This window comes from Dendrobates tinctorius, unplaced genomic scaffold (genome assembly GCF_039654945.1).
Source record: "Dendrobates tinctorius isolate UK_male_01 unplaced genomic scaffold, ASM3965494v1 ptg000046l, whole genome shotgun sequence".
NCBI classification, from domain to species: Eukaryota; Metazoa; Chordata; class Amphibia; order Anura; family Dendrobatidae; genus Dendrobates; species Dendrobates tinctorius.
Window position 1 is genome coordinate 57,927,392 of NW_027361714.1, and position 19,313 is coordinate 57,946,704.

At 43.3% G+C, this 19,313-nt stretch overlaps 1 protein-coding gene across 1 annotated transcript in view; it reads left to right on the plus strand.

Annotated features, from left to right (window-relative positions):
• LOC141089477 (mannosyl-oligosaccharide 1,2-alpha-mannosidase IA-like) overlaps positions 1-19,313 on the plus strand; it is a 317,924-nt gene that overhangs the window by 79,827 nt on the left and 218,784 nt on the right. Inside the window, exon 2 of the mRNA XM_073575915.1 lies at positions 18,614-18,710. Within this exon, the coding sequence (XP_073432016.1) occupies positions 18,614-18,710 (97 nt within the window). The remainder of the gene's footprint in view (positions 1-18,613; positions 18,711-19,313) is intronic.

Consider the following 19,313-nt stretch of genomic DNA (forward strand, 5'->3'; position numbering starts at 1 on the left):
TGGTGATTCTCCACTACTCTCGGGGGCCAGTACCCCTCTGTGACCTGGTCCCTCCACCTGACGGCAGTCAGCATGGATACGGGCCCCACGGGTGGACTTCTCACTACCAGTGTCCCAAGGACCCCTTCTCCTTCCTGGAGCTTCCTTCAATCTGTTCCTCACTGCAGCCCCTCCTGACAGGGAGCTGCTCCACTCACGTCTCTCTCCACTTTCCTTCCTTCAGAAGTTCTTTCCCTTTCAGCTTTCTCTTTGCAGCCCCACCTCACTTCAAGCTGCCTCACAGCACGTCTGCTTACTTTCACTTTCTCCTGACACTGCACTGCACTGTTCTTTCCTGCTCTGTTAGCGCCTCCCCTTTTCCTACCTTCTCCACCCACTCCCCCAACACCCTTTACTACCCAGCCTGGGATGAGACCATCCTCCCTTAGGTGTGTCCAGGGTGCCCTGTTTCAATAGTCTGTGTTGGGTGCAGGTGCTGCCTCCTTACCTGAGTGGGGTACCACACATCTGGGTGAGGTGCAGCACCTCCGTGGCGACTGAACCCTCCGGGGCGCCACATCATACAAGTGCTATCCATTTTCACTGTAAAGCCACGGTCACACGTTCAGTATTTGGTCAGTATTTTACCTCAGTATTTGTAAGCTAAAACCAGGAGAGGAACAATCAGAGGAAATGTATAATAGAAACCCGTCACCACTTCTGGATTTATCACCCACTCCTGGTTTTGGCTTTCAGACATGGAGGTAAAATGCTGACCAAATACTGAATGTGTGCATGTGGGGAGAAGCTGGCAAAAAAAAAAAATGTCTGAGGCCAGTGTCAACTGGTCCATATATTAGTGTATACTTCTATCAACCGTAAGACGTGGAGTCAAGGGCAGCGGGTTATTATTGGTTGAGGTAGAAACTGCATTAAGCATTACATCACGAGATCTAACATTGGACTGAAACACAATCTCCTGCCTCACAAACGGAAAGGGTTACTATGGTTACCAAGGTTACTGTGCCTCAGCAGAGGTTTGTGATGGATTTGCAGTATCCTCGTGTAAGTCAGGATGTAGGTTCTGGACACTTTGCAATCTTATCCCCAGCTTTCCACATGAGGCTGATGTGTTTTGAAAGCAGTTCCCAAATGTAATGCATGCGGATCAAGTATTGTCTGCTGTTATAAGCATCAATGAGATCAATATGGCTGACAGCAGACACTGGAGTTGACTGAAAAAGTTCTGCTTAACTTGGAGTATTTAGTTATTGTGAATTTGGGGACCACTAGACTAGTACTTAATTTTTCTCCACTTACCATCCCTCTCACCCCCCAATACTAGACAGTACCACTCACTCGCATGTGTGGACCCAAATAGAGGAAGACCTGGGAAGCAGTCACTCCATGCAGCACTTTAACATCTAGTTTCTGTACAGTCCTGCTCATCGTTATTGGCACCTATGAAGTGTAAGTACTAGTGTTGAGCATTCCGATACCGCAAGTATCGGGTATCGGCCGATACTTGCTGTATCGGAATTCCGATACCGACTTCCGATATTTTTTCAATATCGGAATTCGGCATCGGAATCGGAAGTTCAGTTGATTGACGGCCTGACGTCATCATGATGCGCGGTGTGTGCGCATCATGATACGCCGTCATTTCGGGCCTTCCGGGGGTCTCTGCCGGCCTGCCGGGGGGCTGTGCCGGCCTGCCGGGGGGCTGTGTGGACTGCCCGGGGTCTGTACCGGCCTGCCGGGGGGCTGTGCCGGCCTGCCGGTGGTCTGTGCACCCTGTGGGGGTCTGTACCGGCCTGCCGGGGGGCTGTGCCGGCCTGCCGGTGGTCTGTGCACCCTGTGGGGGTCTGTGCCGGCCTGCCGGGGGGCTGTGCTGATGTCCGGGGGTCTGTGCAAGCATCGTCCGATGGGACTACAAGTCCCATCGGGCGATGCCTGCTACCATGACAGTGATTGACACATTAGCCAATGATGGGACAGTAGTAGTCCCATCATCCGGCTAATGTGTTAAATGTTAAAAAAAAAAAAAAAAAAAAATACTACATACATACTACATGCATGCTACATACATACTACATGCATGCTACATACATACTACATATATACTACATACATACTACATGCATGCTACATACATACTACATGCTACATACATACTACATGCATGCAACATACATACTACATATATACTACATACATGCTACATACATACTGCATGCTACATACATACTACATACATACTACATACATACTACATGCATGCTACATACATACTACATATATACTACATGCATGCTACATACATACTACATGCTACATACATACTACATATATACTACATGCATGCTACATACTACATGCTACATACATACTACATGCATGCTACATACATACTGCATGCTACATACATACTACATATATACTACATGCATGCTACATACTACATGCTACATACATACTACATGCATGCTACATACATACTACATATATACTACATACATACTACATGCATGCTACATACATACTACATGCTACATACATACTACATGCATGCTACATACATACTACATATATACTACATACATGCTACATACATACTGCATGCTACATACATACTACATACATACTACATACATACTACATGCATGCTACATACATACTACATATATACTACATGCATGCTACATACATACTACATGCTACATACATACTACATATATACTACATACATACTACATACATACTGCATGCTACATACATACTACATGCATGCTACATACATACTACATGCATGCTACATACATACTACATGCATGCTACATACATACTACATGCATGCTACATACATACTACATGCATGCTACATGCATGCTACATGCATACTACATGCTACATACATACCACATACATACTACATACATACTACATACATACTACATACATACTACATATACTACATGCATGCTACATACATACTACATGCTACATACATACTACATACATACTACATACATACTACATACATACTACATGCTACATACATACTACATGCATGCTACATGCATGCTACATACATACTACATGCTACATACATACCACATACATACTACATACATGCTACATACATACTACATATATACTACATGCATGCTACATACATACTACATGCTACATACATACCACATACATACTACATACATGCTACATATATACTACATGCATGCTACATACATACTACATATATACTACATGCATGCTACATACATACTACATGCTACATGCATGCTACATACATACTACATACATACTACATGCTACATACATACTACATATATACTACATGCATGCTACATACATACTACATGCATGCTACATGCATGCTACATACATACTACATGCTACATACATACCACATACATACTACATATATACTACATGCATGCTACATACATACTGCATGCTACATGCATGCTACATACTACATACATACTACATGCTACATACATACCACATATATACTACATACATACAATACATTCATACAATACATACATAGACATACAGTACATATAACATAGAGTAACATACTTACCAATACTTGTCACATTGTTCCCCGAAGCCATTGTCTTTTCCGGAATAAATATTAACATAACAAACCACAAAAATACTCACCCACGATCCGAAGCAGTCCACGAGTGTGTCCCACGACGATCTTGGGTAGAGAACTGCAGCATCAGATGATGCTGCCGTTCTCTACGGGCTGCAGGAATCCAATGACGGAAGGTAGGTATCCTTCCGCACTGTATTCCTCCGCCACTTAAAAAAAAAAGTCCCTAGTCTCACTTTATGCCATTGCTGTGTGGGAATTTCCCACACAGCAATGGCATAAAGTGAGACTAGGGACTTTTTTTTTTTTTTAAGTGGCGGAGGAATACAGTGCGGAAGGATACCTACCTTCCGTCATTGGATTCCTGCAGCCCGTAGAGAACGGCAGCAACAGCTGATGCTGCAGTTCTCTACCCAAGATCGTCGTGGGACACACTCGTGGACTGCTTCGGATCGTGGGTGAGTATTTTTGTGGTTTGTTATGTTAATATTTATTCCGGAAAAGACAATGGCTTCGGGGAACAATGTGACAAGTATTGGTAAGTATGTTACTCTATGTTATATGTACTGTATGTCTATGTATGTATTGTATGAATGTATGTATGTAGTATATATGTGGTATGTATGTAGCATGTAGTATGTATGTAGTATGTATGTAGCATGCATGTAGCATGCAGTATGTATGTAGCATGCATGTAGTATATATGTAGTATGTATGTGGTATGTATGTAGCATGTAGTATGTATGTAGCATGTAGTATGTATGTAGCATGCATGTAGTATGTATGTAGCATGCATGTAGTATATATGTAGTATGTATGTAGTATGTAGCATGCATGTAGTATATATGTAGTATGTATGTAGCATGTAGTATGTATGTAGTATGTATGTAGCATGCATGTAGTATATATGTAGTATGTATGTAGCATGCATGTAGTATGTATGTAGCATGCATGTAGTATGTATGTAGCATGCATGTAGTATGTATGTAGCATGCATGTAGTATACATGTAGTATGTATGTAGCATGCATGTAGTATGTATGTAGCATGCATGTAGTATGTATGTAGCATGCATGTAGTATATATGTGTTATGTATGTAGCATGCATGTAGTATGTATGTAGTATGTATGTAGTATATATAGTATGTATGTAGCATGTAGTATGTATGTAGCATGCATGTAGCATGCAGTATGTATGTAGCATGCATGTAGCATGCAGTATGTATGTAGCATGCATGTAGTATGTATGTAGCATGTAGTATGTAGCATGCATGTAGTATGTAGCATGTAGTATGTATGTAGCATGCATGTAGTATATATGTTATGTATGTAGCATGTAGCATGCATGTAGCATGTAGCATGCATGTAGTATGTATGTAGCATGCATGTAGTATGTATGTAGCATGCATGTAGTATATATGTGTTATGTATGTAGCATGCATGTAGTATGTATGTAGTATGTATGTAGTATATATGTAGTATGTATGTAGCATGTAGTATGTATGTAGCATGCATGTAGCATGCAGTATGTATGTAGCATGCATGTAGTATGTATGTAGCATGTAGTATGTAGCATGCATGTAGTATGTAGCATGTAGTATGTATGTAGCATGCATGTAGTATATATGTTATGTATGTAGCATGTAGCATGCATGTAGTATGTATGTAGTATATATGTGGTATGTATGTAGCATGCAGTATGTATGTAGCATGCATGTAGTATATATGTAGTATGTATGTTGCATGTAGTATTTATGTAGTATGTATGTAGTATGTAGTATGAATGTAGCATGTATGTAGTATGCATGTTGAATGTATGTAGCATGTAATTTTGTTTTTTGTTTTTTTTACATTTAACACATTAGCCGGATGATGGGACTACTACTGTCCCATCATTGGCTAATGTGTCAATCACTGTCATGGTAGCAGGCATCGCCCGATGGGACTTGTAGTCCCATCGGACGATGCCTGCACAGCCCCCCGGCAGGCCGGCACAGCCCCCCGGCAGGCCGGCACAGCCCCCCGGAGCCTGCACAGACCACCGGCAGGCCGGCACAGTCCACCGGAGCCTGCACAGACCCCCTGGCAGGCCGGCACAGCCCCCCGAAAGGCCCGTACAGACCCCAGAGAGGCTGTACAAGGGCAGGAAAGGGTTTTTCTTATTCCGATACCGGAAGTCCCATAGACTTGAATGGGACTTCCGGTATCGGAATCGGCGATACCGATACTTTTTTTAAAGATCGGCCGATACCATCCGATACGATACTTTGAAGTATCGGACGGTATCGCTCAACTCTAGTAAGTACATAATGTGGAATATCTCCTGAAAAAATGAATCAAGTGAAATAGTTTTTGTTGCATAGAGCACTTGTGTTAAATACAAAAGAGCAAATAATAAGCAAAGATGTAAAATTGAAAACAATGGGAGAGAAAAATGGTAAAACCTGAAGCTTGCTGTGACATGGTTTTGGCACCCATTACATTACATTAGTATGGAAACACATTTTGACTGGACTGTAGTATATCGCAAGAATCAACTGTGATTGTCAGTGTCCAGGTGACATGAATTAGCCAGTGAATAATGACTTCAGTGTTTTAAAAAGTCACATGCTAGGCCACGTTCCTTTGTCACAATGGTGTAGACAAAGGAGTTGTTTGAGGACATCAAAACATCTGTTGGCAAACACAAGACTTTCAAAGGGTATTATGGCCATATCCAAAGACCTTGGTATCACAGTTTCAACAGTGTGCAATGTTAAGAATTTTGCCTAGCATCAAGAACCTCCCCGGACTTGGGCAAAAGAGAAAAATTGACACAAGATGGCTTTTTGAAGGCTTGTGTGAATGGTAGAAAAACCTTGTCAAATATCCAAAGACCTTAAGGCCAACCTCGAACAGTCTGGGGTCATGGTTTCAACGAGTGCTTTACACCACACACTAAACCAAGCAGAACTTTATGGGTGAAGGCCAATGAAGAAACCATTGCTGAATAAAAGAAATAAAATGTAATGACTGATCTTTACCAGAGAGTACCTTGAAAAGCCACAATACTTCTGGGAAAATGTTCTGTGGACAGATGAAACAAAAATGGAGCTTTTTGGCCATGCAAAGCAAGTTTGTTTACAGACTGCACAATGAAGTTTATAAGGAAAATAACACCCAACCAACAGTTAAGCATGGTGGAGGATCCATAATGCTGTGGGGTTGTTTTACTGCGTTTGGTACTAGAGGCCTTGACCATATCGCATGAATCATGAAATCGGAGAACTTGAGAGCGAAATGTCCTACCCAGTGTAGGAAAACTTGGTATGAGTCGAAGATCATGGGTCCTCCAGCAAGACAATAACCCAAATCATGCATCCAAAAGTACACAGGAATGATTGAAAAAGAGAGAAAAAAAATATGGACTGTTTTAAAATGGCCAGCAATGTGTCCTTACCGTAACCCTTAGAGACTGGGCTAATTTTTTAAAATCTGACATGTCACTTTATGTAGTAATAACTCTGAAATGCTTGAAAATATCCCATTGTTTTTTCGTGACACTTCATCCTTCATGATAATGGTAAATTTAAGTTCATATGTTTTCCTTTTATTTATAAAAATATCAGAAATTAGCTAAATTTTTTTTTAAAAATGGCATTTTTCGAAATTTGAACTACTATCCCTTTAATCCAGATAGTCATACCACAAAAAACATTAATAAATAACATTTCCCACATGTCTAGTTTACACCAGTACCACTTGTATAATGTTGTGTTTGCCTTTTAGGAGGTTTAAAAATGTAGCAGTAATCTTTGATATATTATTTATTTATTTTTTTTTTAAAAGGAAATTTGCAAAACATTATTTTTTTTTTTTATTTTTTTTTTTTGGAACCTGTCCAATTTTGAAGTGACTTTGTGGGTCCTATATATTGGAAACCCCCCTAAATGTGATGCCATTTAAAAAAAACAGCGCCCCTCAAAATTGCTTTCAGGTAGTTAATTAACCCTTCAGATGCTATTCAGGAATTAATGCAAAGTGGCATAACAGGAATGAAAAAGTTGATTTTTACCACCTAAATTTTGATAACGTCTGAACAGGCTGCTAAAGCCGGCAGACTCTAAGGCCATTATTTGGCCATCATCAGTCATGGCAAACATCAGGACCATGTGGTCCAGATCTCAGGATGCCAATGGGGTTAAAGAGGGAGCCCCAACACTCTATTAACCATCTAGATGCTATAGTCACTATTGACAGCAGCATTTAAGGGGTTACACAACTACAGTCGGTTCCCACACTGATTGTGGCTAATACAGCACGTTGTCAACTATAGTGTACAGCTGATGGCTTCAGAATTATCACCCGTAAGGGGATGCTTGTCTCTTATATCACACGTCAGTAAAAAGACGTGTAGGTGGTCGCTAAAGGGTTAATCCCTTAGAAAATCTTTGGGGTGAGCTGAAATCTGCCATTGGGAAAAAGAACCCTGCAAATATTCAAGAGCTTGAACAAACTGCAAAGGTAGAGTGGGAGAAAATACCAGCTGAGAAGTGCTAGAAGCTTATAGATGGCTGAAGGTACTGTCACACTTAGCGATGCACCAGCGATCCCAACCAGCGATATGACGCGGTCAGGATCGCTGGTACATCGCTAAGTGGTAGCTAGTGAGCTGCCACACAGGCAGATCTCACCAGCGACATCACAGGGGTCGGGGGTCGCTACTTACCTGTCATACTAGGCGATCCTGCGTCCTCCCGCCCGGCTCCACACTCGTCTCTCCACAGGAAGCGCCGCAGGAAGCTGACGACTAGAAACGGTCCAGGACGTTCTCGCGCGATCAGAGATAACCAGCGGGGGAGCGGGTCGTAGGTAAGTATCAGACACAGCGATATCGCTAGCAATATTGCTATAACGTCACTAGTTGTAGCGATATTGCTAGTGATATCGCTTAGTGTAACAGGCCCTTGAAGGAAACAATTGGAGGCAGTCATCAATGCCTAGGGTGTGTAACCAAGCATTCATTAGGGGTGCGTTTATTGCTGCACATGTGGTTTATTCTGTTTCATCTTTGAAATTGCAACATGTAAGTTGAAAAAACAAATTTTATTGTTGTATTACTTTGGACCACTAAATAAAATATCCTGAGGATATAACTTTGGTAAATTTCCATTTGTTTCTGAAGATATTGTACAGTCTATGGAAAAAATGAAGAGGTGCCAATAATGGTAACTAGCACTAAGTGCATATATTTATAGCACCAACATGCTCTAGCGCTTTGCAGACTCTGTCCCTATTAGTGGCTCGTTCACGCGTCCGATTTTATTTTTTTATCACTTAAGAGAAAATGGAGCAATTATTTTGATCAGAGCTTGGTCCCAGTGTCATCAGTTTTTCTCGTACATGGGGAAATTAAAGAACAAAAGTTTCTTCGTCATTCTGACAGTCCGTGAAAATTGGACCGTGCCTAGATATCTTCCAAGCACGGTCCAATATAGTTTCAAGGACCTCTAGACTTGCATTGCTGATTTTCATCCAACCCTTAAATCAAAATCGGACTTGTCTCAAATATTTTCTGCAGACCACTTTGTCCAAAGAAAAGATCGGACATGTGCACATCTCCATACAATGTCATGGGTACAAGTACTGCCAATGAAAGCCACGAAAATGGTTTATCTATGGATAATTGGGAGCAAGCTCTTGTATGAATCCTCGTTTGTAAATGGTCTACTATAAGTGCACTCTTGGGTCTGCTTAGCGTCTCGGAGACCATCTACTGTATACGAGAAGGTAGCGGCTTATGGCCTGTTTAGACAAGTCAATCCACAATCAAGTGTACATAGGATTGATAATTGGTGACAATCGGTCCCTCCAAACGCACTGGTACTCGCCCAACTAATAAGCAAAACACTTGTTTGTCCAGCGCAATGAATTTGTAAGCACAGAATGTCTGTTCAAACCAACTATGGGCACTCGGCGCAAGTTTGGTGGCCAAAGATTTAAATGTACCTTTCTACCTGCCTGCCTTCTTTGGGTTTATAATGCCAGAGCTGTCATTCAGAAGGTGAAGGATTCCAGCTAGAGGGGGAAACAAGTAGTTGGGAAGATGCACTAAATGCTTGGCCTTGCCAAGGATGCTTCAAGCACTTCTACTTGGATTGAACAGTCATTCTGTGCGGACCCTCCCTCTTAGCAGGTGTAATAATCATTTGATGGCAGCAGATCGCTCTGTGTATACAGGTAATGTGCTACTGCCTCCGACACTTCTGTGTACAGAATGATCATCTATTGTTCTATGCCCATTTGCCTGCCTTTGTGTGTGTGTGTGTGTGTGTGTGTGTGTGTGTGTGTGTGTGTGTGTGTGTGTGTGTATATATATATATATGCCACTAATTGACTCTGCATTGACTTGTATTCTTTTATCGTGCTGCGTAAACCTTCCCTTGTTCTTTGTAGACAGTGCATGCACACTTGGGCAAACTGAGCGTGCATATGTATGAGTTTATTAGGAAGCGTTGCCAGGAAACTGTTAGAATATTGAAAGGGAATGGCCGGCTTTTATTCCCGTTAAAGCGTTTAGCTCTTTGGTAAAAGTGTGATTGATGACTGGTTAATTTGTGTTATCTAGAATGTTAGTTATCCTGTGACCTGGAGCAGTTAATGTAGGATGGAATAAGACCGGAGGAGGGCCAGCAATAATCGCACCATGTAGTATAAAACTCATTTAAGACGTCATTAGGAACAGATGTTATTCCTTATCTGATAGTTTATGGTTTGTGGGCTAAAGAACCAGTTACAGTTCAAAGCACAAGTTATCCGAAGTAATGACTGATGGGTCATATAAATGTGATTACAATATTTCTTACACAGTATAAGAGCAAACCGCCTTGAGTCTGTACAAAGCCGAAAGGGTAATGTGTGGTTGTTGGGGTTCCGAATGAATATGGGGGCATATTTCTCAATCTAAGTGCACTACAACAGTGGTGCAATTTGCCCCCAAATCCTGTCTTCCATGACTAGCACCATAATGTGCGTCAGCCCTTACAGCTGCTGGCCCCACAAGAGGGCGCCCCCTTGGCAGAATCGGTGTGGTTGGTCTTCAGTGGACATGGCCTACATTTACATAGTGAAGATGTCATAAAGTGAATTCTCATATGCTGGGTGATGGTATAAGGCTAGCCAAATCCACATGTAATAGACAATTTCTCCCATGTATAGACCCACTCTTAGCATTTTAACATGATAGATTTGTATGTACTTTTAAACCAGAATTCTTAAAAATAAATTAAAAAATAATTAAACATACACATGGGTATTGTGACAAACCTGAGAAGATCAAAAATCCACTGTGATGATTATTTCCTGTCCATACAGTCCAATGGGCATATATGTAGTCATAAGAAAGCCTAGAAGCGTGGATCCATGAAAATAACCGGCAATATCAACGAATCCCTGTATAAGCCGGCTGTCAATACAAAAATTCTTGACACTGATTTCACACTTGTGTATTTTTTTTTTTCTATGTAATGGATATTTGATACCAATTCTGGGAATCTGTGTCAAGCGATGGGCGCTTATACTTTTTTTCTTTTTTACAGCTGTTCACCCAATCATGTAAATTACAGCCTTATGCACATGGTTGAGTTATGGCTAAAATCGCACATCCTTGTTTATTTTTATATACGTGCAAAAATGACTTTTGTCGTGTCATCCACCTTTCTTCCATGATTATCCCTTTTTTTTTTTTTTGTCTCCTCAATTCTTAAATATTGAGGCAGGTAGACTGCCAGAAACGGATGAGAATAGGACACGCTCGGAGTGTCATGGACGGGGGACATGGATCCATTTTTAAAACTGATGTCTGTGTGAATCAGTGAAACCGTCTGGGTCAGTGTGCTGTCTGGGGAAATAGTGGCCAGCACCCACATGTGGAAATATAGCCTTCATCTCGGCATCCTATGGAGCTGGAATAGCGAAGCCACAGACTGGTCGGGCCTTATTGAACATGTGTATGCCTCGAATTTCTTACAGTTGGCTTTTCCTGTCTGTCCGTTTTGAAAAAAAAATCCTGGAGCCTTTTTAGAGCAGTGATAATCCCTAAAAGCATTGCTGCCGCACAGTGCCCACTGAGAGTCGTATAATTGCTCTACAGAGGGCTGTAGGGGGCTAATAAGGCCTCGTTCAGATGTCCCTGTTGCACTTGCGTGTCGTATTCTACACATACCTATATCTCTGGGGCTGCTCACATATCTGGCTTTTCAAGGCCCATGTATGTTTTTGTGCAGAACGTAGACCTGTCTGCTTTTCTCTAGTATCGCGGATGAAAATTGAATGTATGAAAAACACTTACAGGACACGGAATGCATCAGTCTGCTCTCCATATTGCAAAGTATAGGAGAAGCTTTAATTATTCATATGGTAAAAATGGACACACAGGCCATACACTGATGGTAATAACAGACTGTACACTGACCTCACACTGATGGTAATAACAGACTGTACACTGACCTCACACTGATGGTAATAACAGACTGTACACTGACCTCACACTGATGGTAATAACGGACACACGGACCGTACACTGATGGTAATAACAGACTGTACACTGACCACACACTGATGGTAATAACAGACTGTACACTGACCACACACTGATGGTAATAACAGACTGTACACTGACCTCACACTGATGGTAATAACAGACTGTACACTGACCACACACTGATGGTAATAACGGACACACGGACCGTACACTGATGGTAATAGCGGACTGTACACTGACCACACACTGATGGTAATAGCGGACACACGGACCGTACACTGATGGTAATAACAGACTGTACACTGACCACATGGATGGTAATAACAGACTGTACACTGACCACACACTGATGGTAATAGCGGACACACGGACCGTACACTGATGGTAATAACAGACTGTACACTGACCACATGGATGGTAATAACAGACTGTACACTGACCACATGGATGGTAATAACAGACTGTACACTGACCACACACTGATGGTAATAACAGACTGTACACTGATCACACACTGATGGTAATAACGGACACACGGACCGTACACTGATGGTAATAACAGACTGTACACTGACCACACACTGATGGTAATAACAGACTGTACACTGACCTCACACTGATGGTAATAACAGACTGTACACTGATTTTAATAGCGGACTGTACACTGACCTCACACTGATGGTAATAGACTGTACACTGACCACACACTGATGGTAATAACACTGTACACTGACCACACACTGATGGTAATAACAGACTGTACACTGACCTCACACTGATGGTAATAACAGACTGTACACTGATGGTAATAGCGGACTGTACACTGACCTCACACTGATGGTAATAACAGACTGTACACTGACCTCACACTGATGGTAATAACAGACTACACTGACCACACACTGATGGTAATAACAGACTGTACACTGACCACACACTGATGGTAATAACAGACTGTACACTGACCTCACACTGATGGTAATAACAGACTGTACACTGACCTCACACTGATGGTAATAACAGACTGTACACTGACCTCACACTGATGGTAATAACAGACTGTACACTGACCTCACACTGATGGTAATAACAGACTGTACACTGACCTCACACTGATGGTAATAACAGACTGTACACTGACCTCACACTGATGGTAATAACAGACTGTACACTGACCTCACACTGATGGTAATAACAGACTGTACACTGACCTCACACTGATGGTAATAACAGACTGTACACTGACCTCACACTGATGGTAATAACAGACTGTACACTGACCTCACACTGATGGTAATAACAGACTGTACACTGACCTCACACTGATGGTAATAACAGACTGTACACTGATGGTAATAACGGACACACGGACCGTACACTGATGGTAATAGCGGACTGTACACTGACCACACACTGATGGTAATAGCAGACACGTGGACCGTACACTGACCACACGCTGATGGTAATAATGGACACACGGACTGTACACTGACCACACACTGATGGTAATAGCGGACTGTACACTGACCACACACTGATGGTAATCACGGACTGTACACTGACCACACACTGGTAATCACGGACTGTACACTGACCACACACTGATGGTAATAGCGGACTGTACACTGACCACACACTGATGGTAATAGCGGACACACGGACCGTACACTGATGGTAATAACAGACTGTACACTGACCTCACACTGATGGTAATAACAGACTGTACACTGACCTCACACTGATGGTAATAACAGACTGTACACTGACCTCACACTGATGGTAATAACAGACTACACTGACCACACACTGATGGTAATAACGGACACACGGACCGTACACTGATGGTAATAACAGACTGTACACTGACCACACACTGATGGTAATAGCGGACACACGGACCGTACACTGATGGTAATAACAGACTGTACACTGACCACATGGATGGTAATAGACTGTACACTGACCACATGGATGGTAATAACAGACTGTACACTGACCACACACTGATGGTAATAACGGACACACGGACCGTACACTGATGGTAATAACAGACTGTACACTGACCACACACTGATGGTAATAACAGACTGTACACTGACCTCACACTGATGGTAATAACAGACTGTACACTGATGGTAATAGCGGACTGTACACTGACCTCACACTGATGGTAATAACAGACTGTACACTGACCACACACTGATGGTAATAACACTGTACACTGACCACACACTGATGGTAATAACAGACTGTACACTGACCTCACACTGATGGTAATAACAGACTGTACACTGATGGTAATAGCGGACTGTACACTGACCTCACACTGATGGTAATAACAGACTGTACACTGACCTCACACTGATGGTAATAACAGACTGTACACTGACCACACACTGGTAATAACAGACTGTACACTGACCCCACACACTGTACACTGACCTCACACTGATGGTAATAACAGACTGTACACTGACCTCACACTGATGGTAATAACAGACTGTACACTGACCTCACACTGATGGTAATAACAGACTGTACACTGACCTCACACTGATGGTAATAACAGACTGTACACTGACCTCACACTGATGGTAATAACAGACTGTACACTGACCTCACACTGATGGTAATAACAGACTGTACACTGATGGTAATAACGGACACACGGACCGTACACTGATGGTAATAGCGGACTGTACACTGACCACACACTGATGGTAATAACAGACTGTACACTGACCACACGCTGATGGTAATAATGGACACACGGACTGTACACTGACCACACACTGATGGTAATAGCGGACTGTACACTGACCACACACTGATGGTAATAGCGGACTGTACACTGACCACACACTGATGGTAATAACAGACTGTACACTGACCACACACTGATGGTAATAGCGGACTGTACACTGACCACACACTGATGGTAATAGCGGACTGTACACTGACCACACACTGATGGGAATAACGGACTGTACACTGACCACACGCTGATGGTAATAACGGACTGTACACTGACCACACGCTGATGGTAATAACGGACTGTACACTGACCACACCCTGATGGGAATAGCGGACTGTACACTGACCACACACTGATGGGAATAGCGGACTGACCACACGCTGATGGTAATAACGGACTGTACACTGACCACACACTGATGGGAATAGCGGACTGTACACTGATCACACGCTGATGGTAATAGCGGACTGTACACTGACCTCACACTGATGGGAATAACGGACTGTACACTGACCACACACTGATGGGAATAGCGGACTGTACACTGACCACACGCTGATGGTAATAACGGACTGTACACTGACCACACACTGATGGGAATAGCGGACACACGGACTGTACACTGACCACACACTGATGGGAATAGCGGACTGTACACTGATCATACGCTGATGGTAATAGCGGACACATGGACTGTACACTGACCACACACTGATGGGAATAGCGGACACGTGGACTGTACACTGACCACACACTGATGGTAATAACAGACTGTACACTGACCACACACTGATGGTAATAGCGGACACGTGGACCGTACAGTGACCACACACTGATGGGAATAGCGGACACGTGGACCGTACAGTGACCACACACTGATGGGAATAGCGGACACGTGGACCGTACACTGACCACACACTGATGGGAATAGCGGACACACGGACCGTACACTGATGGTAATAACAGACTGTACACTGACCACATGGATGGTAATAACAGACTGTACACTGACCACATGGATGGTAATAACAGACTGTACACTGACCACACACTGATGGTAATAACGGACACACGGACCGTACACTGATGGTAATAACAGACTGTACACTGACCACACACTGATGGGAATAGCGGACACGTGGACTGTACACTGACCACACACTGATGGTAATAACAGACTGTACACTGACCACACACTGATGGTAATAGCGGACACGTGGACCGTACAGTGACCACACACTGATGGGAATAGCGGACACGTGGACCGTACAGTGACCACACACTGATGGGAATAGCAGACACGTGGACCGTACACTGACCACACACTGATGGGAATAGCAGACACGTGGACCGTACACTGACCACACACTGATGGGAATAGCGGAAACGTGGACCGTACACTGACCACACACTGATGGGAATAGCGGAAACGTGGACCGTACACTGACCACACACTGATGGGAATAGCGGACACGTGGACCGTACAGTGACCACACACTGATGGGAATAGCGGACACGTGGACCGTACAGTGACCACACACTGATGGGAATAGCGGAAACGTGGACCGTACAGTGACCACACACTGATGGGAATAGCGGAAACGTGGACCGTACACTGACCACACACTGATGGGAATAACCGACACACGGACCGTACACTGACCACACACTGATGGGAATAACCGACACACGGACCGTACACTGAGCACACACTGATGAGAATAGCGGACACTTGGACCGTACACTGACCACACACTGATGGGAATAACAGACACACGGAGCGTACACTGACCACACACTGATGGTAATAACGGACACACGGACTGTACACTGACCACACACTGATGGGAATAGCGGACTGTACACTGACCACACACTGATGGTAATAACGGACTGTACACTGACCACACGCTGATGGTAATAACGGACTGTACACTGACCACACACTGATGGGAATAGCGGACACACGGACTGTACACTGACCACACACTGATGGGAATAGCGGACTGTACACTGACCACACACTGATGGGAATAGCGGACTGTACACTGACCACACGCTGATGGTAATAACGGACTGTACACTGACCACACACTGATGGGAATAGCGGACTGTACACTGATCACACGCTGATGGTAATAGCGGACACATGGACTGTACACTGACCACACACTGATGGGAATAGCGGACTGTACACTGACCACACGCTGATGGTAATAACGGACTGTACACTGACCACACACTGATGGGAATAGCGGACTGTACACTGATCACACGCTGATGGTAATAGCGGACACATGGACTGTACACTGACCACACACTGATGGGAATAGCGGACTGTACACTGACCACACACTGATGGGAATAGCGGACTGTACACTGACCACACGCTGATGGTAATAACGGACTGTACACTGACCACACACTGATGGGAATAGCGGACTGTACACTGATCACACGCTGATGGTAATAGCGGACACATGGACTGTACACTGACCACACACTGATGGGAATAGCGGACACGTGGACTGTACACTGACCACACACTGATGGGAATAGCGGACTGTACACTGACCACGCACTGATGGGAATAGCGGACTGTACACTGACCACACGCTGATGGTAATAACGGACTGTACACTGACCACACACTGATGGGAATAGCGGACTGTACACTGATCACACACTGATGGTAATAGCGGACTGTACACTGACCTCACACTGATGGGAATAACGGACTGTACACTGACCACACACTAATGGTAATAACGGACTGTACACTGACCACACACTGATGGGAATAGCGGACTGTACACTGACCACACACTGATGGTAATAACGGACTGTACACTGACCACACACTGATGGGAATAGCGGACTGTACACTGATCACACGCTGATGGTAATAGCGGACACATGGACTGTACACTGACCACACACTGATGGGAATAGCGGACACGTGGACTGTACACTGACCACACACTGATGGGAATAGCGGACTGTACACTGACCACGCACTGATGGGAATAGCGGACTGTACACTGACCACACGCTGATGGTAATAACGGACTGTACACTGACCACACACTGATGGGAATAGCGGACTGTACACTGATCACACGCTGATGGTAATAGCGGACTGTACACTGACCTCACACTGATGGGAATAACGGACTGTACACTGACCACACACTGATGGGAATAGCGGACTGTACACTGACCACACGCTGATGGTAATAACGGACTGTACACTGACCACACACTGATGGGAATAGCGGACTGTACACTGATCACACGCTGATGGTAATAGCGGACACATGGACTGTACACTGACCACACACTGATGGGAATAGCGGACTGTACACTGACCACACACTGATGGGAATAGCGGACTGTACACTGACCTCACACTGATGGGAATAACGGACTGTACACTGACCACACACTAATGGTAATAACGGACACAGACCATTTTCTTCACCTATGTGTTTAAACATGGACATGTGAAGGAAGCCTAAGGCAGTATGGTGGCATCCAGTGGTTTCCATGGTTAATTTTGGCCTATTTACACTGCTTATTAGTAGTATCTTGCAGTCCAGTTGTTATTTATCATTGATGAGCCTGACATTCTGCAGAGTAATGAATCTATAAGAGTCTTGCACAACAAAATTTCTTAAAATAAAAGTACCTTTTGATGTTTTTTTTAACCTCCTTTTCCCTTTTTCCCTACGCAGATGATGAAATTTGCCTGGGATAATTATAAGCAAAATGCATGGGGATTAAATGAGCTGAAACCAATACAAAAACAAGGGCATTCAAGTAATTTATTTGGTAAGTAAATTCCACTTTATAAAGTTAATGCGGTATTTGCAGAGTGAGCAGTGGTGACCGGCGTTTTTACATATTATACAGATAGCGATACATATAAGCCTAACATTCCATAACTAACTTGTTGACTGAGCTTAGATATTTTTTTTCTCTTATCTGTTTTTTTTTTTTTTTTTTTTTTTGCTATTTTGAGCTACAAATGTTTGTTTTGCAGTTTTCTTCCTGGCTTTTCCATCTGCGGTCGGGTTTTTCAAAAATACCTAGACGTAAACCTTAGACTATGTTCACATGATACGTTTTGTACTGCATTTTTTATGCAGCAACGTGTGAACATAACCTTAGGGACCTTGAAGTCAGATTGGATTTTGGGTAATGATTTAGCAGAGTAAACACCATTGCACTGTAAAGACCACGCAAACGTTGCAGCAAAGCCACATAGTGGGCTCTCCGCACCACAGAATACTTTATCTGCAGATCCTGTCATAATTGTTGGTGTCCTTCAACGCGACTCTCCTGTAAAACCGGCACTGGAGACAGGAGAAATAAGTGCTAGGTTTAATAAGCGAATATGCCCTTTCCTACCATTGTTAGCCTTCCATTACGATT